General features: G+C 41.1%; 3 protein-coding genes across 3 annotated transcripts; 1 reads left to right on the top strand and 2 right to left on the bottom strand.

The window, feature by feature from the left end:
* Positions 1 to 7009: 7009 nt before the first annotated feature.
* Positions 7010 to 14611, top strand: asb2a.1 (ankyrin repeat and SOCS box containing 2a, tandem duplicate 1). The gene is made up of 9 exons (XM_076165363.1): positions 7010 to 7317; positions 7683 to 7793; positions 11222 to 11391; positions 11575 to 11730; positions 12267 to 12512; positions 12675 to 12846; positions 13092 to 13674; positions 13889 to 14042; positions 14182 to 14611. The coding sequence occupies exons 1-9, from the start codon at positions 7010 to 7012 to the stop codon at positions 14316 to 14318; spliced, it is 2037 nt and encodes a 678-aa protein (XP_076021478.1). The 3' UTR covers positions 14319 to 14611.
* A 397-nt stretch (positions 14612 to 15008) lies between these two features.
* Positions 15009 to 17726, bottom strand: LOC143012343 (cytochrome c oxidase subunit 8A, mitochondrial). The gene is made up of 2 exons (XM_076165432.1): positions 17253 to 17726; positions 15009 to 16689 (listed from the first exon to the last, which is right to left on the bottom strand). Exons 1-2 carry the CDS (start codon positions 17370 to 17372, stop codon positions 16576 to 16578), a joined length of 234 nt encoding a protein of 77 aa, XP_076021547.1. The 5' UTR covers positions 17373 to 17726; the 3' UTR covers positions 15009 to 16575.
* A 1536-nt stretch (positions 17727 to 19262) lies between these two features.
* On the bottom strand, positions 19263 to 22829 carry ubr7 (ubiquitin protein ligase E3 component n-recognin 7). The gene is made up of 12 exons (XM_076165253.1): positions 22670 to 22829; positions 21944 to 22065; positions 21507 to 21640; positions 21307 to 21367; positions 21130 to 21225; positions 21000 to 21053; positions 20808 to 20913; positions 20584 to 20681; positions 20223 to 20381; positions 19969 to 20134; positions 19819 to 19880; positions 19263 to 19659 (listed from the first exon to the last, which is right to left on the bottom strand). Exons 2-12 carry the CDS (start codon positions 22061 to 22063, stop codon positions 19567 to 19569), a joined length of 1149 nt encoding a protein of 382 aa, XP_076021368.1. The 5' UTR covers positions 22064 to 22065; positions 22670 to 22829; the 3' UTR covers positions 19263 to 19566.
* Positions 22830 to 23241: the final 412 nt, after the last annotated feature.

Genomic DNA, 23241 nt, shown 5'->3' with positions numbered 1-23241 from the left:
CCTACCTGCTTCAGTTCTAATATTTGTATCTTGTTTTTTATTTATCCTTTATTTAAACAGTAAGGTCCATCGACATATTTTATCTCTTCCGGGGAGTGAAAGAAATTTAACAAAGTGACACAAAATCAGAACACAGAAAGGTAAATCAAGTAAAAAAAATGTTTATTGTGGTTGTACTGTTTCAAATGAGTATAGATAAAACACATTTTCAAAATCACTGCTTTGCATTTTTTTCTGTTGTGTTCTTTTATTTATTTATGTATTTTTCACAAACTGTCTTTTTTGGGAATTGGAGTTTGGACAATTACAACACAAATTAAATATGGCAGTGTGAGATAGTTAAGCTCGAGCATGAAGAGGGGTGGAACGTAAGCAGGCTCTAGCCGAGCCATGGGACAAAAATCACACTTGAAAACCATTAGGGGCACTATAGTGACGAAAACATGTAATGGTTTACAACTTAGACTGGAAAGCTCCTATCTAAATAAAGTATATCAACGCAGTCGTTCAATAGATAGAATATAACCAAAATCAGCCAAGCCTTTTTCTACCAATTGCTTTTTTCACAAATTTGCAATAACGGTAGTCATTCAAACTACTCCCTGGATTTTTGACTTGGAGAAATGTAGTTGGTTTTAAACGGTTCTTTGGCATGTCCTGTTAAACTATCCAAAAAAATGCAGTATATGCGCAGATCCAAACTTCTGTTGTAAAATAGACTTTTTTAAATTGATTTTCTCCCAATACATTCATCAAATTATTCTTAGAAGACTTATGATTCATGATTGGTCCATGAGTATTTTTTGATTTCTTATGAATCTTTAAATTGTGCTGTAATGAAGATCAGCTTCATTCCTAGCTTGTGCTGTAGAATTAACAGTCTGGTTAAAGGAACACACATACACACAGGACAATATGTTTATTGGAAGTATTGCACCCCCCTCAGCTGGAGTTGGTAAAACTTGCCCTGTAAGACAAACACAAATTGAGTTGGCTCTTCATTGCTAGATGTGTGTGAGAGGGGAATGGCTGTGTAAATGTACGTGGTTTGTTCCCTCACCTCTTGTGTCTCTTCTCCAGGGTGTTCGGGCAAAAGAGTCCCAAGGCCACACAGCACCCTTTTAAGGTTCCGGGAGAGACCAAGTGTGAATTACTGCAGGGGTCTAGGGGAGTATTCATTGTCAGCGGCAGGCTATATAACGCCGGTAGTTGCCATTCGGAGGAGGCTGCTGTTGGGACCACATGCTTCCCGGGGGCCTCAGTATTGTGGCATTGGAAAATGGTTGGTTACTTGTATCTTTGTTTCTCATTGTTGGAAAAATAAACACCAGGTTGGTTGTCGTCTAACCTCTCTCTCAAATCCTCCTGTTTCAAGTGTGACTGCTAAAGGCCATGAACAAATGCATTAATTTTAGATGAGTTTAATTTTTATTAATATGACCTAATATGTGTTTTCAGTGGGTTTGAAAAGCATTTTTTCTTTAAAGAAAATGCTCTGACCTTAATTTGTGAGTGACGGGGGCACAAAGTGTATTTTTATTTTTTATTTTTTTGATCATTTGTTACCTCAAGAGAACAATGAGAACGAAAGCGCACTGGCGAATTCTTTTCATTTGAATTTTTCCTTCAAAGGCAACCAGCACCCCCCCAAGAGAGGAGACAACTGTTTTGCCGGTGTAATACTTCAGTGATTGTGATGTAAACAACTCTGACTAATGACACCAAATATAAAAAAGTAGTGTAAACCAAGTATTTAAGGTTGACTTACTAATTTCCTTCACAGTGAACACATTCAAGGAAAGTTCTTCTGTTGAAATGTCATTCCCTTAAAACTGGCCCCATGCCAACAGGCCATGTTTTACGATTCACGTCAGGGGGCTTCAACCCCTTTCAAACTTTCTTGCAAGTCTAGTTGTGGTTTGTACATGAGTGCACCCCAAATGTTTACATGAAAACTATTACCTTAAGAACATGTGTGCAAATGAAAGCGACAACTGACAGTTAAAAAATTATACCATGCTCATTCAGTGTCTGCAGTGAAGCTCAAACTCGGTGCTTTTAATTTCTATTGGAAACGTAACAAGAATTCAGGCAGCTTCGTGATTGGCCAGGAATGATTCACTCTGGAATTAGATTCCAACACACTCAGCCAACTTTTTAAGAGGCAGTGCTTAGATGACATACCCAAATGTCTGATTTATATAGATGGGTTTATTTTTATTCTGCTTGATGAAAAACAGACAAAGGACACAGCTCTATTTAGATCCTCATTCCAGAACACAGACAAAGTGACCTATTTACCTGTGTCATTGGTAAGGTGTCTGCTGGAGTGAAATCATTTGACATTTTCTCATCCCAATACTCCCCAAAAAATATGTAAATATCTGTGTGTGATGGTAAAATTACAATAACATCCAATTCCATGGCAACATATCTTTCACAATAAACAAACAGATAATTACATGTTTGTAAATATATTCACTGTTAGAAACGAACAAATCTGAGTACTTGTTTCAGCAGTATATCACCAAGATCACTTCCAGGGTCAATTTCAAGTGAAAAATCCTGGAAAAGTATTGTAATCTATCAGTGACTAAATTTAAGTTGAACAGAGCTGCTGTTGTCCACCAATGAGGGGACTACACATCATTTTCACCCTTGAACCTGCAGAGGACAATGTTTGGTAAATCTAAGACTGCTTTTGGGTGCATGAGAACTTATGAAACCATATTGATTATTATTATTATTATTATTCTTTATCCATATTCATTTTTATTGTTGAGATACTACATGTACTGTATATTATACTTATATATGTAAAGCATAATGATTTTAGCAGGTGTAAAATTCGTGAACAATCCCTTTTTCTGTCCTCTCCCGGTGCTACAACGTTTATTTATGGGGTTAGTCACCGGCCTCATTCTGACATCAATTTCGCAAATGTGTGTATCTCATCAAAAAGGGGAAAAAAGAGAAAGAAGGTGAACACAAGATTGAACAAGGTGAAGGACACTACTAAAGTTCACAAAACACAACAAGTGAAGGTGTGTCTGAATTCCTGGAACCAAAACAGGCAAGTGGCACACACATCAACACCGCATTAACAACATGTGTAGGTCAAACAATAGAGCAAATAGTTTAACCTCACAATTCTTAACAAAATCTAACCAGGTGTACAATCTACCAAATTGTGATCTTTTCACTGGAATTGTCGCCACTTCAGGTGTTAGTTTCTTTTACCGAGTCTGCTGTGTCTGCTGGATCACAAGTAGTTTGTGGGAAGTTTTGCTGAAATGTGCTGTTCAGGTATTTGGATCAGAGCCTGATTTGAAACTGTCCCTCGGTTTTATGGACAAAGTCATAGGTCAGTGGCCACACTCAACAAATGATGGTTGAAAACAGGGTCAATGGGTGGCTTATCACACTTCAATCATGTGAAAGAGCATGCGATCCATGTACAGGCCTCCAACCTTCCAGAACTTGGCTGCCCAGATCGTCACTTGCACAAAATCATCTGACCACATCACCATCCTCATCCAGCTACTCTGGCTCCGTGTTCAATACTGGATTGATTACTAAAAACCTTCTCCTCACCTTAAAGGTCCTACACAACCCCCACCTGCTCCCTGCACCCCTCCTAAATTGGTCTCCTGAAAATCCCCCCCACGCCTTAGCACCATGGGTGCTAGGGCTTTCAGCTGCACTGCTCCCAGACTCTGGAACCTTCTGCACCCACACATCCAACAGTCTGTCACCACATCAACATTCCGCCTCAGCTGAACATTAGGCACAGCTGCATTGGATTGTTTAATGAAGACCTCACCTAATCTTGGTTTCAATGAGACCAGGGATGATTGGAGATGGAGACACAGACCAACAGAACCAGTGAAAGACGGGTGAGAGATGTGTGTGTTCGCAGTAAAAGCCAGACTATAGGTTTAATTCAGTTCAATTTAAGTTTATTTATATAGTCCCAAATCACAACAAATGATATCTCGAGGCACTTTTCACATAGGGTCCTTTTTTCCAGACTCAACCTGGTTTCCCTCTACTCGTTCTATTCATTGTCTTCATCACATCACAGGACACTGTGAATCAATGTCACACATTCTCAATGGGTGCTATGTTTGTAAACCACTATAAATAGCACAACATCACAAAATTGTTGACCTACTATTGAGGGACATTTGTAATCATATGCTGTCCTCTGTGAAATGTGCAAAGACTCTGTTAAATCCATGTTCAAGCTCAGCAATAATGACCAGGATAGCAAGAGAGGAAATCCTCTCTCCACCAGGGCTCGTGTTCCTAAAAGATACTGTCGCTTTTAACATGACGTTAAGGACAGATACCATTGTGCTAATCCAGACTATTTGTATAGCCGAATATCCCTTACAATCTCTCAAAGGACTTTACAGGACCACAACAACAAACAGTCCAAAGCTTTCTAGGAAGACAAGTAAGAAGGAAAAAGGTAGAAGCCTTGGGAGAGGTAATTCAAATAGAGTCGGAGACAATAAATTACAAAGAAGAGATAAAGATAAACAACACATGTACACACATAGAGAGTGCGAAAGAGAGACAGAGAGAGAGAATGTGAAGAATAACATGACATACATACTGTGTGTCAATAGACACAACACAGGAGTCCTGATCCAGAAGCAGCAGTCCGAGCCACAGAGACCATGAAGTTAATTGGAGGGGAGGGTTCATCCAGGGTCAGTGAGGAGAGAGTCATTGTTAAACTATGATCGTCTAGAGGATGAGGGGTGGGGTGCAGGTCTCCTGGGCTCCTGTGTGGTATCATGGGATCTACTGACACTTCTGACGACCCTCTGAAATAGAGAGCCTTCTGGAGCAGAGGCAGCGTTGGATATAGCCAAACGATGGGCCCCAACTCTCAAACAAGAGTGAGGGGCCCCAGAGACAGTGTGCAGACAATAGAGATAGAGAGAATCAGCTGCTGTGCCCCATCCTCTGGTCTACACTCAGACAGGTATTGGCCATCTAAGGCTAAGCTAAGTCTATCTAAAAACCAAACGAAACCTAGGCTGGCTAATCACTCCCATTCACTACAGTGTTTGCTTCCTGTTTATTAGTGGAAGTATACAGTGAATAAGTGGGTTTTAAAGATTGCAAGGGGTTTTGCCTCTTTCACAGTTGTGAGTTGAATCCAGAGATAAACAGCATGGGAGAAGAAGGCTCTATTTCTTAATTTCGTTCTTGGGATAGCAAGCAGGCCTGCCCACTTGAATCATAGGGCATATGCATGAAGCTGGAGAAGAGGACATTGCAGTAGTCAAGTAACAGACCTGTGAACTAGACTCTTGGCATCTGCATCTGAGGAAAAGTCTAATCCTGGCTACATTATGGAGATGAAAATATGCAACTTTGGTGTTATTGTGGTCACTGAAGGTCAAATCTTCATCAAATGTTATGCCGAGGTTTCTTATTGTTGTTGTTGTCAATTATTATCAAGCGTCAGTTTTTGCTGCTTTGGGCCTAGGATTAGCATTTCATTTGCCGATATATCCATTTATCATGTAGGCTTTAACAGCTTGAAGGCATGACCCCAGGTTTGAATAGCCCTGAATGATCATTTTTGTTTATGGAAACATATAGCACATAAGAATGGAAACAACAAATAGCATAGCTGTGAATTATGCTATACAGTGGAAGAGCATATATTGAGAAAAGGTATTGGAACAAGTACAGAACCCTGAGGTACGCCAAACTTTACTAAATAGATAAATGATTTTGCATCATTTAACAAAACAAAGTGGGACCGCTTTGTCAGATCAGACCTAAACCAGGAGAGTGTCAGGTTACAAGGTCTTACATAGGAGGTCAAAAATAATATGATCAACAGATCACTGCACTTAATTCAAGGAGGATTATGCCAAAGACTTTTGAAATTATTGCCTTTTTAACATCCTGCCAGGGACTGCAAATGAAAATTACCCTTTTGGGCTAACCTTCAACTTGTTTTTAATGAGTTGCAGCAGTTTAGGTTTATTTATAGTTACGTGATGTGATGTGATGTTGTTCATGGAGGTCAGTGCAGTCAAAGGTCCAAGTCCTTAAAATAGCCTTCAAGTCATCTTAGCTCCTCCCACTGTACATGTGCAGATTCCATAACAGAGAGAGAGAGAGAGAGAGAGAGAGAGAGAGAGAGAGAGAGACGGAGTTAGAATGCACGCTCAGTGCAAATGAGACTAGGGAGAGAAATAGAGACAGAGAGAGTGACAGTGGGGCAGATAGACAGACAGAGGTAGAGACAGGTGAAGAGACACTGAGTGACTGACAGAGAGGTGGACGCAGAGACAGCACAGATGGGACCGTTTTAATGTTGGCTTTTAAAAAGATTTGACAAGTAGGTGAGAACATTTTACTTCCTGCCTTTACCTCGGTTTCTGTATTTTACAGTACTTTTTTTCTATATTTAATAAGATAAGATAAGGTAAGATAAAAGTAATAGCAGTAAATTTGTGCAGTCATTCCCTGCGCATGTTTAAACATACAAATAGATCCTTGGGTTTGATCCAAGACATGACCATGGCTTGTATTTCATCCATACAAATATTGTCAGTTGACAGCATTGTCAACTGCACAAAAAAAAGAAAAAGCCAATTACAAACTACATACTTGTAGTATGGATTATGTAGTATAGAGATTGCTATTAAATGAAATATGCTGTTGTTATTTCATTTCAATGTAAATTGATAATAACAATGAATGATGTGTTTTAAAATATAATCTAATTCTGTGTGTACAAACATTCCGTATGTCCACATTCATATTTTTTCACTTCACAAAAAGAACATAGTTTTTGCCTTTTTTCCTATGTGTTACACTTGAGGCTCCCAAACAGTCAGGCTACATGCTGACTGTAATGTAGGGTAATTGGGGAGGAAGTAACAGAAGGTGATCTCGTCAAATTTCAGCCAACAATGATCATGCCAAGATTATGGTTTGGGTTTTCTTCCTCTCTGGTCCAGACAGGTCCATCATGGCGGCAGCCAGAATCTCTCTCCCAGGTTCAGCAGGTCCTGGTCCAGAATTTGAGGATTACTCTGTGTACAGTAACCTGAGTGATGATGAGCTGCTGCAGCTTGCCATTGAACGCAGTTTGAGTGACGGTCGTGATGCCACTTCCACCATTGCCTCACCAGCCCAATCTAGTAACAGCTGTTCAAACGTCCCAGCCCAAAACGTCAACCCTCCTGCTCCCCGCCACAGCACCCATAATCCACCTGCGGAGGAGACCAGTGCACACTACAGTTCCCCCAATCCTCCATGTCCAAAGCCACCTGATCCGTATGTAATTATGTCAATTATAACCTGCATACTTTAAAGACTCAAAATGTTTGTAAAATTTTGTTAACTGTTAACACGATGAAAATGAAATGAAAATGAAAATATGTTCTGTTGGTGTTAACCACAGTTTTTCCAGTCATAATAAGAATCTGTTCTTTAGATCTGTTACTGTCACTTGATAGCGAACACCCCACCACCCATGACACCCAGTCCCTCTCAGTCAGCAGATTCCATTGGTCCAAGTCAGGAGGAAGTGTGACAAAGGGAATTATGAATGAGTAATCCCCACTGTTTTTTGTGTTCATCAAATAAACCTCTTAGATGCCAGTCTCTCTTTGCTGGCTATTTTATGCTTTTTCTGACAGGAAGAACTTTGATGGGACAATCAGTCGCTTCATTACTGGCTCAGGGAAACATATGGTGGCCTATCGTAGCCGCAATGGCAACGTGGTCCATATGGGTCCAGTGCCTAAAGAGTAAGTCCACAGCATGAAGTGTAACTTTCTTCTATCAGCTGAGGCAAAAAGGCAGTCAATTAAACCAGGAACACTACTAACCAAATAATACGTCTGTTATGTATGAGCACATAGCAGACAGTAATCGCGTTGTGTAGAATGTAGTTGCTTTGCAAAATAAATTGTACCTTCTGATAATACGTCAGTTACTCATTAGTTACTTATCTCCATTCCTTTTATCTTGACTGATATTCACAGATGTGGAGATATTGAAGTAATTCATTTGTGATGATAATCCAGCGTGTGTTAAGTTTATTTTGATAGACAATACAGGGTTGTCATACTGTATGTCAACCAATGAGCAGCCATCACATTGGTTTACAAACATCCCATATGAGAGACGAACACACCTACCCATTCTCTAAAAAAATAATGCATTGATCTCAAGAGTGCAAATTGGTGCAGTGGTGGGATGTTCAGGCTAAGAAGTGTTTCTTCAGTTTCCTAACTGTAACAACAAGATAGAGACATGAAGAAACGTGAGCACTTTCTGAAAAGAGGCAGGCTCACACTGTTTTGACACTCACGTCAAGTTCTCTGCTGTTTGAGCTCATAGATAAATTGAAAGTTTGATTGAAACATCAAGGCAACAGTTGATTTAACAGACAGTTTTTAAAAAACCTATTCAAATCAGTGTTGCAGAGAAACTAGCAAATAACAAACGCCAATTTTAAAAAGCCAGAGTCCATGAATGGATTTGGAAGACTTGATTAAGGAATAACTAATCCACTACACAGCACAGTACTGTTTTTTCCAATCTTTCAACCCTAGTCACGTGGCCTTAGTAAAAATGCTCTTTGTTATTGTTAGGATTAATGCTGAAACTGTCCAGCTAATGCATCCAGTATTAGCCTAATGCTAATGCTAAAAAACACTAAAATTTCTTATTATTAGGAAAGGCCCACCTAACAATGATCTTGAGCAAGTGTCAGTCATGTACTAGCTTGCAGAACATCTTGCCAGTGCGATCTCTGGTCTGACTCCCTTTGAAGATAAACCAGCGAATCATTGGACTTGGAACCCATCTGTTGTGAGTGTTACTGCAGACTTAGACTTCAAGCGGGAACACTACATAATTTGCTCATAAAATATCTTGGGAGAGAGTCTTCTAAACAGATATGCTTGGTAAAAGAAGATACATCGGGCATCGGGCATTCATCAGCTGGCCTAAAGATGGCATGGGCCAGGCTAGAAGAGAGGTACAGTGTGCTCTGTTTGCAAAACTTGACAAGGTATCAATCAAAGACCCACACAGCCGATGCAAATGTGGAGATCTGCTCTTATGGTTGGAACCCAAACTATTACTGCACACTGTGCCCACCTATTGCAGTCTTTTTTAGATTCCCCAATATGAAGACTCACAAATTGAAAACTTCCCTATTCCCGCTGCTATTAAGTTTTTAAAAACTACTTTGAAGATAAGGGCACTGAAGGGAAATCAATTTTGCAATTCGAGCAAACTCGCATTGGGAAATCAATAATGAACTAAACTGCACTGAAACAAAAATATTGTGCAGCTTCCCTATCATTCTTTGTATTTGTCAGCTTGAACAGACCTTAAAGGTACAGTCACAGTTCGATAGCAGTGCATAAGACTAAAGTGAGTGCATCTAAGCATGGGGCGACAAGTGCAAAAAGAACAGTTCACCCCAGCAGATAACGCTTTGATTATGGTAAGCCCCATCCAATGAAAAGGTGAAGAGGGTTTAGTAAAAAGAGCTTAAAAGAACGTTAACCAGCCCAAAAGACCCTTTAACACTCTCAAGTACATAATTAAATTGTTAGAAAAAATAAAATAATCTACTACTTAAAGAACTCTCTGTAGAGTTAAAGGATTGGGACTCCTCTCTTCTTGTTGTAATGGCACATCTGCAGCAGCACATCTGCAGCTAACCTTAACCCATCAGAAAAGTATCTAGAGAAGACCAAAATCTAAATGTTTAGCCGTTTACCATGACAAATCACACAACATAGAAGAAGGAGAAGGATACAAGCTCTCCTCCAAAAGTAGTAGTAGAAGTAGGAAACTTCATCCTTTTTGGATGACAAGAGACTTCTTACAGGAGGAGGCTGCATAGGACATGCAGGGCTTGAAGGAGATTAAAGTAGTCCAGTTATGATCCCACAGCAATATTATGTTGCAACTTTGCTGGTGCGCCATTACTATGAATGCATCAGTCATTGAAGAAAAACTTTATGGGAGGTACTTTTCGGGCAGTACAATACTGACTGGTTGCTGTATAAGGAAAATGCTTTTTAAGTGTGTCACCTGCAGGAAGCTCCACCGTCTAACCGAAACCCAGCAGGCCCAGACCTAGCTGCTGAAAGACTACAAGTAAGCAGTATCATTCACATTTGTAGGGTTGGTGTCTTTTTTCGGATCCATGTTTCCAACTATTGCTATTTTCCAGAAGGTTAATCTGTACTTATTTCTTTAAAGGCTCATGCAATGTGTAATTAATTCTATGAAATTGGACTTTGTTGTGAAAGTTTGAAGATGTTTTGCCAGTCATTTGAGGGGCTTCTTCAGTTCAGAGTTGATAGCAGCATCTTTTTACATGGGTCATCGATGGTGTAGTATACCTCCTCTTTTGTCTTGTAGAGAGAGAGAGAGAGACTTTTTAAACGTTTCTTACTGTTGTAGTTTGTTGTCTCTGCCTTTCATTACATTACATTACATTACGATCATTTGGCAGACGCTTTTATCCAAAGCGACTTACATTACATTATATTACCACCCTTCGCAGAGGGGGGAGCAATTGAGGGTTCGGTGCCTTGCTCAGGGGCACCTCGGCAGGGACTCGAACCGGCAACCCTCCGGTTCTTAAGCGGAAGCCCTACCCACTCGACTACTGCCTTTCAATGCTGTTCCTGTGTCTGACTTCCGGCATTCTCCTGTTCACCGGTTTACGATTCATGTCAGGGGGCCTTGACCCCTTTCAAACTTGCTTGCAAGTCTAGTTTTGTAAAGTGTTTGCTTGTCTTCTTCTAAACCCTGGTGGGCCTATACATATATTGTATGTGATGGGTGATGGGTGCGAGGTTATAACAATAACTTGGATTGACTACTGTTAGATTGGTAACGGTAGAATGTTAATACTACTACCACAAACTTCAGCCTAACGCTTGTGCTAATGTGGCTCCTAATATTGATGCCTATGGCACTTGTACTTTTTGGCAGTTTTACAACATGAATCTTAAACAGTCAGTGCAGTCAATGATTCTAAAACAAATATTAGCTGAATTTGAGAGAACAACAATAACGCTAAAACAAATCTTCTACAATCTTCTACAAGACTACTTGATGAGGTGTCATAATTCATAAATATAAGTAATGGCTGGTCTTCTTGTTAGCTTTCCATCAAACCAGATTGGTATTTTTTGTGCAGGGAGGAGGATCCTCTGTTCAAAGCAATCGAGCACGGTCAGGTGCGCCAAGTCAAAGCCTTGATAGTGCAACCAGGAACCAACCTGATGCTGCCACCTAAACCGGGCTGGCTGGCCATTCACCAAGCAACATGGTATGGCCAGGTGGCCTGCCTGCGATTGCTGCTGGCAGGTATCAGAAGCACATTCACACCAAGACTGCATCACACAGATAAATCCTTAACTTCATTTCCAGCCAGTGAATTACCTACATACCAGGCAAAACATAGGACAATATATGCTTACTTCTCTCTTTAAGAAGCTGTTTGCTCTATTTGTGTTAAACTAACTGCCTTTTTTGTTTTTGGCATTGTAGCTCATCCGGGGATAATCAACAAGCAAGCCGCACGTGGGGAGTCGGCACTCATGATCGCTGTCAGCAAAGAGCATGAACAATGTGTACATGTGCTACTGGAATATAGTGCTGATACTGAAATCAAGAACAATGACAATGAAACTCCACTCTACAAAGGTAACACTCCATTTTGACATGTTATAACTGCAAAACAACATATGTCAGATTAATTTTTAGAAAAGAATCATAGTGTTTCCTCTAGTGCCACCCTCAGGACAAACTTTACAGTGCTGCCCCCTAGTGATAAGAATCGAAGAAAACACTTTTTCATCCTTCCTATGCTTTTCTTTTCTGGAGTGTAATGAGCTGTACAGACTTGTGGGGGAGATCATATCGCTAAGTAGGATGCTGACTACCCCGTCTACTCTCCACGTAGGCAGCTCACTAGGTACTGGGAGAGACGTATTGTGTGCATCACAACACAAGACACTTCCACAGTGTGTGCTCTCATAGTGCATGTCTTAGTTGTCGTAAAATGTACATCACTTAGCAATAAATGCCACATAATAAATGGTAGATCAACATCCTTAAATGATGGCCTTAATCACAGGGAAGGGGGGGCAGCAAAAGGTTTTAACTTGAGTTAGTAAGGCGTTAATCCAAAAAGACTGACTTGTTGAACTGTTAGCCAATAGTGCTGTTGTTGTCCCCAGCTTGTGAGAGGAGCAATGCTGCTATAGTGGCAGTGCTCCTGAACCATGGAGCAGCGGTGAACACTCACTGCATTCAAGGTTGGACCGCCCTGCAGGAATCTGTCTCTCGAAACAACGTGGAGATCCCTGAGATGCTGCTGAAGGCCGGTGCCAAGCTCAGCCTCGCCAACATCTATGGCATCACGCCACTGTTCACAGCTGCACAGAGTGGACAACTGGCCATGCTGAGATTACTCCTCAAACACGGTACGTCAACTCAATCACAGCATTTATAATATAGAACTGGTGCTTCTGTAAACTACTACCGTTGCTACTACTGATTCTACCATTAGTTAACAGCTCTAGCTCCTGCCGCTTCCTCTCCAGATAAGTGTGACAATGATTTTTCTGTTTTCTGGTTTTCTGTAGGTGCAGACATTAATAGCCAAGCAGCTGATGGAGCCACTGCCCTTTATGAATCTACCAAGAATGGACATGAGGAAACCATGCACTTTCTTATCTCCCAGAATGCAGATGCCAACAAACCTGGAAAGACAGGGTTGCTACCGCTTCACGTTGCTGCTCAGAGAGGAACTGTCAAGTATGCACACTGGACATGTCAACTAGACAAACACAACAATCCAAACCACAAGCTGAAACCAACTGTTAACATAATTGTTCCTTAAGACATCCACTAAAACTTCCTAATGAACCTAATGGTTTGACTCTCAGGTCCAGGTGTACGTACATGAAACTAGGAGTGCAAATTGCAGCCAGAGGAGCGTTGTGTGTTCACAATTAGCTTGAACTGAACATCTAATTATTTTCTTGCTTACTCTTTTTTAGCATGGTATCTATGCTAATTCCAGTCACCACCAAGGCCAGAGTCCGGCGGACCGGCATCAGCCCGCTGCACTTGGCAGCCGAACGCAACCAGGATGAAGTTCTAGAGATTCTTATTAAGGCGGGCTTTGATGTCAATGCTCAGCTGTCCGACGAGCGCTCTAAGACCTACGAGGACCGTAGGAGCTCTGTGCTCTATTTCTCTGTAATGAACAACAATATTGAGGCTGTGACAATGCTGCTGGAGTCTGGCGCCGACCCCAACCTGGATGTCTTCAACTCTCTGCTGGTGGCAGCAAGGCAAGGCTGCATCGAGACCATCACCTTGTTAGTGGAGTACGGTGCCAACATCAACGCCTCCATCGCCACCCATCCCACCACATTCCCTGCAGTCTACATGTTCAGCATGAAGTACCTGTCCATGTTCAAGTACTTGCTAGACAGCGGCGGTAATGCCCTCTCCTGCTTTGACTGTGCCTATGGCAGCGGCATACACCCACCAATCAAAACAACCCATTCAGAGAGGGATGACATCCATGACATAGAAAGATCTCCGCAACAGACAAACCAGGGGAAAGGGGTTCAGGTGAAGTTGAAGTTGAAAAAGATTGTACTCTTTCTATAATACTCTTTTTTTTCTTGTGATAATAAATCTGAAACATTATAAAATATTTGACAGCTAATCAAACAGTAATCAGGAATAGGGAGTCTAGCTCTTGACCTGAAATATTGTTTTATTTGAGTTCAGCTTGTCGCTGCAATTCTGACTTTGCAACCCCTGTGTTTTTTCTGACTGACAGTTCTGTGAGATGATCTCAGCGCCCAGCATAAGTCGGTGGGCAGGGCCAATCATTGACATCCTGATAAACTATGTTGGTAATGTGACTCTCTGCTCCAGACTGATGGAGCACCTGGACAGCTACTCAGACTGGAGTGTGATCAAGGAGAAAGCCGGTGAGTCCAACCGAGCTTCCAGTAAATTCCATCAATTAAGTGTGGCGAATACCAGAGATTATTCCTTTCAGAACTGTTTTCAATCACATTCAGGGCATATCCAGGAAGGAGTGTTTGTTTAGTGTTTCATTTCTTTTAGCTCCACCCCGCCCACTGCTGCAGCTGTGCAGGGTGAGGATCCATCAGCTGGTTGGACACAGACGGGTGCAGAAGTTACCTCTTCCTTTTGGTTTGCTCCGCTTCCTTCAGCACCAAGAGGGAGCTGTGGACTACTGAGATATTCCAGCTGTTGAGGAGGTGTGGCTTCACTTAACAGACTGAAGTGTTCATAATGGCTTTCTGACATTTTCCAGTATCAAAAAACAACAGTATTTTTGTCCTATTAACTGCTTTTGCTAACTGATATCTGCCAACTGTTTAAAATGTGTGTTTGGATGAAAGTTTGCTCCATCTGATACACCTGTCAGAGAGTCAGAGAGTGTTTGGAAACCCTCTTTCCATCGGTATATACCTGTAACATATCTCTGCAAATCAAAGGTTTTAGCCAGATCTGTGTATTTTAAGATACAAGAAGAAGATTACATTGTATTAATTGGAATTGGAATTAGAGAATTTCTCGCTCTCCCTCTGGAACTGACTGGTGGAAACGAGGTCTGCAAGGTTTATACAGAATTAATTTTATGAATTGGTATATTTAGCATGGCCAACACACTATGCAGTATATTATGTGTTGTGTGACATTTACAGTATACTTATTTATATTTATGTTGCATGTTCTATTCAGACTCTAGATGCTGTTCAGACGACAAATGAACTGTTTTGTATCTGGTTTTTATTGTCTCTGATAAAAACTTAATTTTATTTATAATGGAATAATGTGATGTGACTGTAGAGTGAAGACAGAGGTTGTTGTCAGTTTGAGTTGTCGTAGCAATGATTTTATAATGAGAACAAGACAAATAGCTCTTCACAGTATTTATATCAGTTTAATGCTCTGCAGGATGATACATATGAAGCCAATCTTACACATGCGTACATATACAGTTTCCTTTTATACTCCTTGTACATACTCACAATCGCGTTACATCACATACTTACACATCTGCTGTCATCTGTCCTAAACATTCACTTCTCATACATTTGGTTACATATGTCTTAAATCAGTGTTTACTTAGGCTTATACAAGGATAATACAGATGTGATTTTTTTTTTTTTTTTACCAGATACAGACACAATGAACTTTGCAGGCATGCTCAGATGAGTAAGAATAAGCAAACATAAGTATACAAATCAGTACCAACAGTTACATAAGTCAGCACAATGTTCTGTCATGTTTACACGAGGCAAATGATTCTTACAAATAACTGTGCATAAAATTGTTCATCAACATTTTCCCTCATAGAGATGATTATTTTCTAATTTTGGTTTCCTGGTCACATTTTGTTTTATTTTGAGTATTTGAATGGTCTCAAAGTAAAAACTAAACTTTTGCAGCTCCAACATGAGCTAGACACTTTATATTATTATGACTCTATACTACAGCCACATTGGGAGGCAGTTACTCTTCATTGTCACTGTGATACTTTAATCACATGACCCTATGATGGGTCAATGCAATATAACTTTCTTCATTGTTGTTAAATGTCATTAAGCTCATTTTTGAGTCTTTTTTTTGTAACTTTGACTGCACACCCTGAAGCCCCCAGCAAGGACCAGGACTATGAAGGAACAAGACTCACATGTTTCATCAAGGAACATTTAGCTTGTTTTCTTTTTAGACATTTCCTGTTTTTGCAGTTTTTCATTTTCCCAAACTAAGATGGTCTTGTTTATTTGATTAGATCAGGGATTACATTTCCAGAAGATTCTGTCCTGGAAAAGAAAAACAAAGAAAGAAAACAGGATACAGAGAGGGAGAGATTGAGAGAGCAAGCTTCAATCTTCAGCAACCAATCAGAACGAAGAATTTTTCACTTTCCAAGTCAGTTGTTCTCATGTCAACAGTCAGAAAGACAGATCCCTGATGATGATGATGGTGATGACGATGATGATGGTGACGATGCTCTGAGCAGCAGTGGTTTTGGTTGTTGAACAGGAAGTCGTTATCATTTCCAACGAACAAAGAAAACCAAACAATCTGAGGAACGTTCATGTAAAACACAAATATTTAAAAACTCTGAAAGATAAACAGAACATTTAATCTGTCCAAACTGTTCAAAGGCACAGAAGTGTATTTAAACTTTATGACTGATCCAAGTTTCATCAGAATGAGTTTCATATTTCTTATTACACACATGTACACACTTGTAAATTAAGTAATGACTTTATTTTAATTGTGGCTTTGAGTTTACAACAGTGTGAGGTTGATGGAAAATCTAACCCCAATACACACCAACAGCACTGCACAAGATTACGTCTTCAGCTTTGAGTGCATATTGATTGAATCTGTGTTTTAGCATTTATATGGTTAATAATGACCTCCGGCTGTGAAGGTGTGTGTGTGAGGAAGATGACTGAGGATGAAGAGCAGCCTTCAGGACTTGGGGGTCGGATGTGGTCTTTGACGGTATTCTGGCAGGTGATGAAGGATCCAGGCAGCCGGAGTCAACATGGCCACGGCAAACACACACATGACAAAGAAACTTTGCTGCAACAAAAAACCCTTTTTGAATTCATCTGTAGGGAAACATTTTGATGAACTAATAACTGATAAACTTTTAAAAAACATGTTTACAAAGAGCTACGAACTTAAGATGGTTTTAAATGTGAAAACTAAAGAGAGATCAAAACATTTCCCTTTACAGACGTTTGCGAAATTACTTCCTGTGTGTTCGTGGTTAGTGTGATATGGGTTCATGCACACACACGCACACACACACATGCACGCACGCACGCACGCACACACACACGCAGACAGCCCTGCCCATATAAGCATATACAGTAGGACAGAAAAATATGTTTAAATTTAACTTTTCGTTAACGTTTCTATAATAAATGCCGCCTTCCAGAACGTTCTTCTGCATTTGTTCTGCATCGACTGTATGTAGGATCATTATTTATTCGTCATTTAGATTAGTGTTTCCAGATGGTTTTCCTATGTGTATGTGAGTCGATAGTCAGTTTTAAAAGTTGAAATAAGACACAAACTTAATATTTGCTCTCTGTGTTTTGATATTCTTTCATTTTGTGAGGAGCAACTTAGAGACTCACCCCGGCTCCAATCCTGTTTTTGGGAGGCTTGCTGTAAATCCAGGACCTGGTCTCCTTCAGGATCCGGTTTGGTCGAATCATCGCCACAGAGATGCAGCTCATCTTCCACAGGACACTCATTAGGACGCTTCCTGTTTCCTTCCTGCTTCTTGCTGGTTGTTTTTTAGTTTTTGCCTCGTTATTGCTTTTGTAGTTGCGTGATGCCTGGTTGCTGCAGTTTGTTGCCTGGTTGCTGCTGTTGTTGCCACTTTGTTGTTATTTGCTGTGTGGTTACTGTTGGTTGTTGTGTGGTTGTTCCTGTGCGTTGCCTGGTTGCTGTTGATTATTGCTGTTTGGCACCTTGTTGTTGCCACTTTGTTGTTGCTTGATGTCGTTGCCGTTTGTTGTCTTGTTGCTGTGTGGTTTGTTGTGCCTCTCCTGCCAGGTTGCTCTCCCTGTGGGCTCCTCACTGAGACTGAGGGTTCTGATCTGCAGGGGGAGGTGGTCCAAACAGACTGAAGAGTGGGCGGAGTCAATCAGTCAGACCCGAGTGATTGACATTCTGGAGGGTTGGGGTTTAGAGTTAAAGATGTTTTAAATATATTTACAGTTTAACATACTAAAGGCAGGATAACAGCACAACAAACACACAAGTCACACAAAGAGACCATTTAGTAGTGTTACTCTTTAACATGATTCAGTGTAGATCAAACCTGAATGAACGACAACAGATACAGAGGGACAAAAGGGAAGATTTGTTTATTGATTTAATGTAGAAAACAGCAGCTGGTCTGCAGAGAAACAGAACCCGCTGATTACATTTACTGAGGGAAAGAGCGGGGGAGAGTAAAGACGTGATGATGAAGAATAAAATAGTGACGATGACGCTTAAATGCGCGATGGTGAAGAATAAAGGAGTGATGATGAAGGAGAATAAAGAAGTGGTGATGGAGAAGAGAGGAGTGAGGGTGAAGAATAAAGGGGTGATGATGAAGAATAGAGGAGTGATGGTGAGGAGTGTTCGGTCTGGTGTCTGATGTCAGTCTGTTCTGTCTCACTCAGGCACATCAAAGGACCAAAGAGGCCTGAGACGAGATCTTTCAGAAATAAAACAAGATGCTGACCAGACGCAGGCAGCATTCAAACAGGTTACATGTCCCTTATTAATATCAAACATTGTTTATCAAGTATGTTATAATTCTTCTTACATCTACAGCTTTGTGGAGGAAAACACATGTGCACCCGGTGGAAAGTGATTCACAGAGAAGCAGGAAGTTCTGACCTCATGGCTCTGATATCTGATCATCTTATGTCAAGTGGAAAAATGTAAACAATGTGTGTCAGTGACAAACAACTCTATATGCAGACCAGATACATGAGTAGTAGAAAGTAACAGATCCAGCTAAAGGATTGATCAGCATGAAAGAACTGATCAGTTTGAATCTGTTTTTTTCCATTAGTTTTGCACAAAACATAGGGACATTTCAAGTTCAAATGTGAATCTTACATTTCTGTGTCCTAATTTCTGTGTCCTGTGTCCTATGTGTGTGCTGTCACTTATCTAATCTGGTCTCTTATTGTCCCACCAATTACTTTCCTGATGCTGTGAGCTTCAGACAGAACCAGCAGCAGAAAACTACGGAAAACCAACGACTCAGTAGCTATGATATTATTTTCATTTGAGTTCAGTCGTTGTAACTTATTTAGACCCTCACACTGGCTGCTGTCCTTCACTCTCCTCCCTCAGATCCCTTGATAAGCCATGCTGGAACCTTATGGGGCCAGTGAGGAAGTGATTTAAACCTGATAATGGACCTCCTGTTTCGTTATCTTGGAGATTTTCTATCTGTTTGTATCTCTTTTGCCGGTTTGGTTATACATGACTACACAGCACAAATTGCCCAATTGCCCAATGTGCTCCAACTTACATAAAGAAACCTGAAAAAAAAATCTGAAATCACCGGAAATACAAGAACACAGCAGGAAATAAAAAACCCTCAACAATTCCGTATATTAAAGAGAGTTGTTCAATGTCAATCACTTTTATTTGTTTACATTAAAAGATACAAAAAGTCACGATAAAGAAGAAAAACAGACATTTTGTGGTTTTAATAGTGACCTTTGTCTACCAAAGTAACAGCAGGAATTCAAATCAATTGCGTCAGTTTGACAGAAAAAGGCACAAACTTGGTGCCAAAGAGAAAATCAACAATGTTACTGAAACTTCCAAACGCAATTAAGTAAAAAATAGTAAATTAAAATAAAGCATGGGAGGGAGTGCAGGGGGGGGCGGATAAACGAAGGTCCAACGGCGAGAGGTCAAAGGTCATGCATATCAACTGCAGTAGAACTGTCCCGTGTTAACCCTTTGTCTCTTACGGCTCTGTTGCTCCTCAAAGAACTGACGGATGTCTTCAGGAGTCACGACCTATCAGAGGACAGACAGAAGGGACGTGAACTATTAGGAGTCATGTGACCCACAGTGGTATAAAGGCTGCGGGTGCATCCTTCAAGGCCGAGGAAGGCTCAGTCCAACTGCTGCATCATCATCAAGTTCTCATCTGATCATGTGACACTTTTAACTCACCTTCCCCTCTGCAGCAAACCTCTGCAGGAAGTCCTTCAGCTCCGTTTTCATGTCGTTGTATTCTATCAAAGTAAAAGGAATGGAATCAGCTGGTTGTGCTTTTCTACTCGCTCTAGCTCTAGGGGACCTTACAGAAGCAGCTGCAGGTACCGTGGATGATTTCCAGTTGCTGGACGCGGTTCAGGTTGTCCAGCGCCGACATCAGGGGGTCGTGACCCTGCTGCCTCTGTTCGTTGGTCTTGCCTTTGTGCTCGTAGGCCAGGACGGTGTCCGACTCGTCCAGCAGGAAGGAAAGCTCCGCCTCCTCCATGGTTTTCTGTGGAGCAACAGTCGCTTCGTTAGTGAACCTTCAGTTATTTCCGCCTGATGTGGCGCAAAAACAAACAAAAAGTGAGAGGTTGGACCTTGCAGGTGGCACAGGAGCAGAGTTTGGACCTCCACCCTGACAGCCAGAACACGGCTCCTGACTGGACCCGGTTCTGACACGCGGCTTGAATCTCCTTCAGTCTGCAGTCCGGCTCTGACGAGTCCAGCCGACTGCGCTTACAGCTCGGCCCGCCTGCCTGCAGAGGAGGAGGAGGAGGAGGAGAAGGAGAAGGAGGAGAAGGACTGTTATATTCTTTTCTATAGAAGTTAGAAGTTGGATCCAGTTCTGGGATGTTTCAGTGTCAGTGTCGTCCAGGCCCGATTCTAGATTTTAACATGGTCCTAGTTTCCTTCTTTCAAAGTAGACATTTCATTGTTGGAGCTTTCGTGTCGTCTCACCTCCTCGTCTTTGCAGGGGACACTGTTGGACGCCTCAGCAGCTTCTCCTCCTCCGTTCTCCTCCTTCACCTCCGCCTCAGTCGACCCCACACTAGGAACTGTGCAGGAATTACAAGATTTACAAGTTTTGGCAACATTACATTTTAAGGCTTATTTAGACGTAAATGTAGATCAGAATGGAGCCTGGAGACTGGAGGATGATGAAGATGAAGGGGAAGAGCTACCTGCCAGGGGAGCAGCACTGGTCCACAGGAAAGGGTTCCGGCTCATACAGGCGTCACAGATCATCTCCTGCAGCTCCACACACTCCGGCACCACACCGCCCAGGTGCTTTAAATGCACAAAAACACACAACTTCATTTTACAGCTGCAGCCATGGGGAAAAAAATCCTGCCGCTGAGCTCCTTTAAACTCACCCGGCCGTGCAGCCAGTCTTCACACACCACACACTGAATCATCTCGTCTTCCACCTGCAGAAGAAGTCAGTCGGTCAGCAGAGAGACACAATGCGCAAGAGGACACACGGGACACAGGTGAGGGTCTGACCTGGTCCTCTGGGTCTGGATAGGGACGGTTACAGGTGCAGTACAGGCCAAAGAAGTTGTGACTGTATTTGTTCCCCGTGTTCAACTCCTCCTTCTCCTGAAAACACACACATACACACACTTTCTGTTCATATACTGACTGAGTTATTAACAGTGTGTATCACAGTGTCTCACTCACAGGATTAAGTTTGCACTGGACTGATGTGAACTTCTTGTTTCCACAGTCACAGCGGAAATTCCTGCAGAGAAGAAGAAGCAGAAACACAGATTATCAATCATTTACATCGTCGTTACATCAGATCAAAGTTAGGAAACCTTAGATGAGATGTTTTAGGTTTAGAACACTGTGGGAAGGTTAGGTTAGGGTTTGGCCATCACCTCTTGGTGTAGAGCTCAAAGAGGTCGTGACCTTCGTGACATTTGTACGAACAGGCCAGACACACTCCAGCAGCTTCGCTTCCCTTTGGTGTGCACGTATTACATGCGTACAGAGCCTGACGCTTCACATAGCCCTGGAGACACACACACACACACTATAAATATGTGTATTTGTAATTTGTAAAAACATTAATTTAGATATCCTCCTGAGCCCCAGCGTCCTCATAGGTGGACATTACATTGTTCCGTCACTACACCTTATACATCATTGTGCTTTTAACTTAAACTGAAATGTAACAGCAAATAGCATAGAGAAAGTGAAAAAATCCTACAAAATAAATGTCTAGATCTCAGGAGGAATTTGTTTATTTAACATTTTTCAAAAACAAGCTGACCTGCTTTCTTTAACAAGCAGTGAAATAATTTAAGACACCGACCTGAGGATAGGAGCAGTGATCAGAGTCACTGCCTGCTAAAACAGCTGAAGCTTCTTCCTCCAACTCCTCATCTTCCTCCAGAACGTCCACCAGTGACACCGTATGCTCCTCTGACGTCATTACTGTGAGACAACAATCAAACTGTTTAAACAGCATGACATAGAGGTGGTTCCCCTCTTGACAAACTCACATTACTGTCATCATTGTTAGTAGTTACAAAACATCAAATGTGTGTTCAGTCGTCTTGCTTTGTTTTAGTAATAAACAGTAATCAAATCTGTTATTAAAGCTTTCTGATGCTGTTTAAGGGTTGTTTACATCAGTAGCGTTTGCACACAGATCCATATTTTATAATCTGATAAACATACGGGGCTCATTTAAAAGAAATTCAAAATTCAAACTGCAGTTTTGTTTTATTTGTTGAATAACTAGTAAATAATATATAGAATAACACAGATAAACGTAATTTATTGATAGTTTTCCTGTGTTTGAGTCGGTCAGACAAAAGAAAATAATGACGTCTTCCCAGATTTTGAATAAAATTTATCAGACTATTCGTGGGAAACGAATTAGAAAAAGATAGGACGAAAAGAAAAAGAAGAAAGATGTGCAAACGATAGCCAGCTGTAGCTTAGCTCGGCTCACAGACTGGATGCGACTGAGTTCATCTCAGCTAATGCGAACGCAGAAACATGTACAATAAAATGTAAAGTTTGCAACTCAAACCTGCTGATGTGGCGTCAGTTCAGTTCAAATTACGTCACAAACTATGAACCTCAACAATTAACAGCTTCGTGTTATTTTAAATGCTAACGTTCTTTATTAATCCGCTACTAGATTGCTGCGACTACTTCCGCTTCACTTCCGCGGATTGTATTGAGCGGCATTCGAGGGTCAGAGGTCAACATGTTTCCTAAATATGAAGTAAGTCTAATCAAACGTCAAGCGCAACAAGATGTAAAGATTTGTTATCTTGACTTTATAAAGATTCAGATTTAATTCCACGCCATAGTACGAGGGGCTGAGGTTAGGTTTGGTGCATTCAAGAGTCCCCAGTAAATTCCATTAACTATACGATCCGTTCGATGTGCTGCAGGTTTGCACAGTGAGATTAATAATATAATTATTCACTGTTTTACATGTTCTTGTGTTTACGTGTTACTTATTTCATTCATTTGTATTTATTATTATTTAATTTTGTTATTATTTATTGCATAGTTCTTATTGCATAATTAAGAATTCTTAAAGGAGCTCGAAACGCAGGGCAAAGTGGAAAATCTGACGGGAAAAAATAATTA

This window comes from Genypterus blacodes, unplaced genomic scaffold (assembly GCF_046128005.1).
Source record: "Genypterus blacodes isolate CSIRO-AG114 ecotype Tasmania unplaced genomic scaffold, CSIRO-AGI_Gbla_v1 ptg000143l_1, whole genome shotgun sequence".
Lineage (NCBI taxonomy): Eukaryota > Metazoa > Chordata > Actinopteri > Ophidiiformes > Ophidiidae > Genypterus > Genypterus blacodes.
The sequence above is the reverse complement of the archived record's forward strand: the minus strand, read 5'-3'. Positions and strand labels throughout refer to the sequence as shown.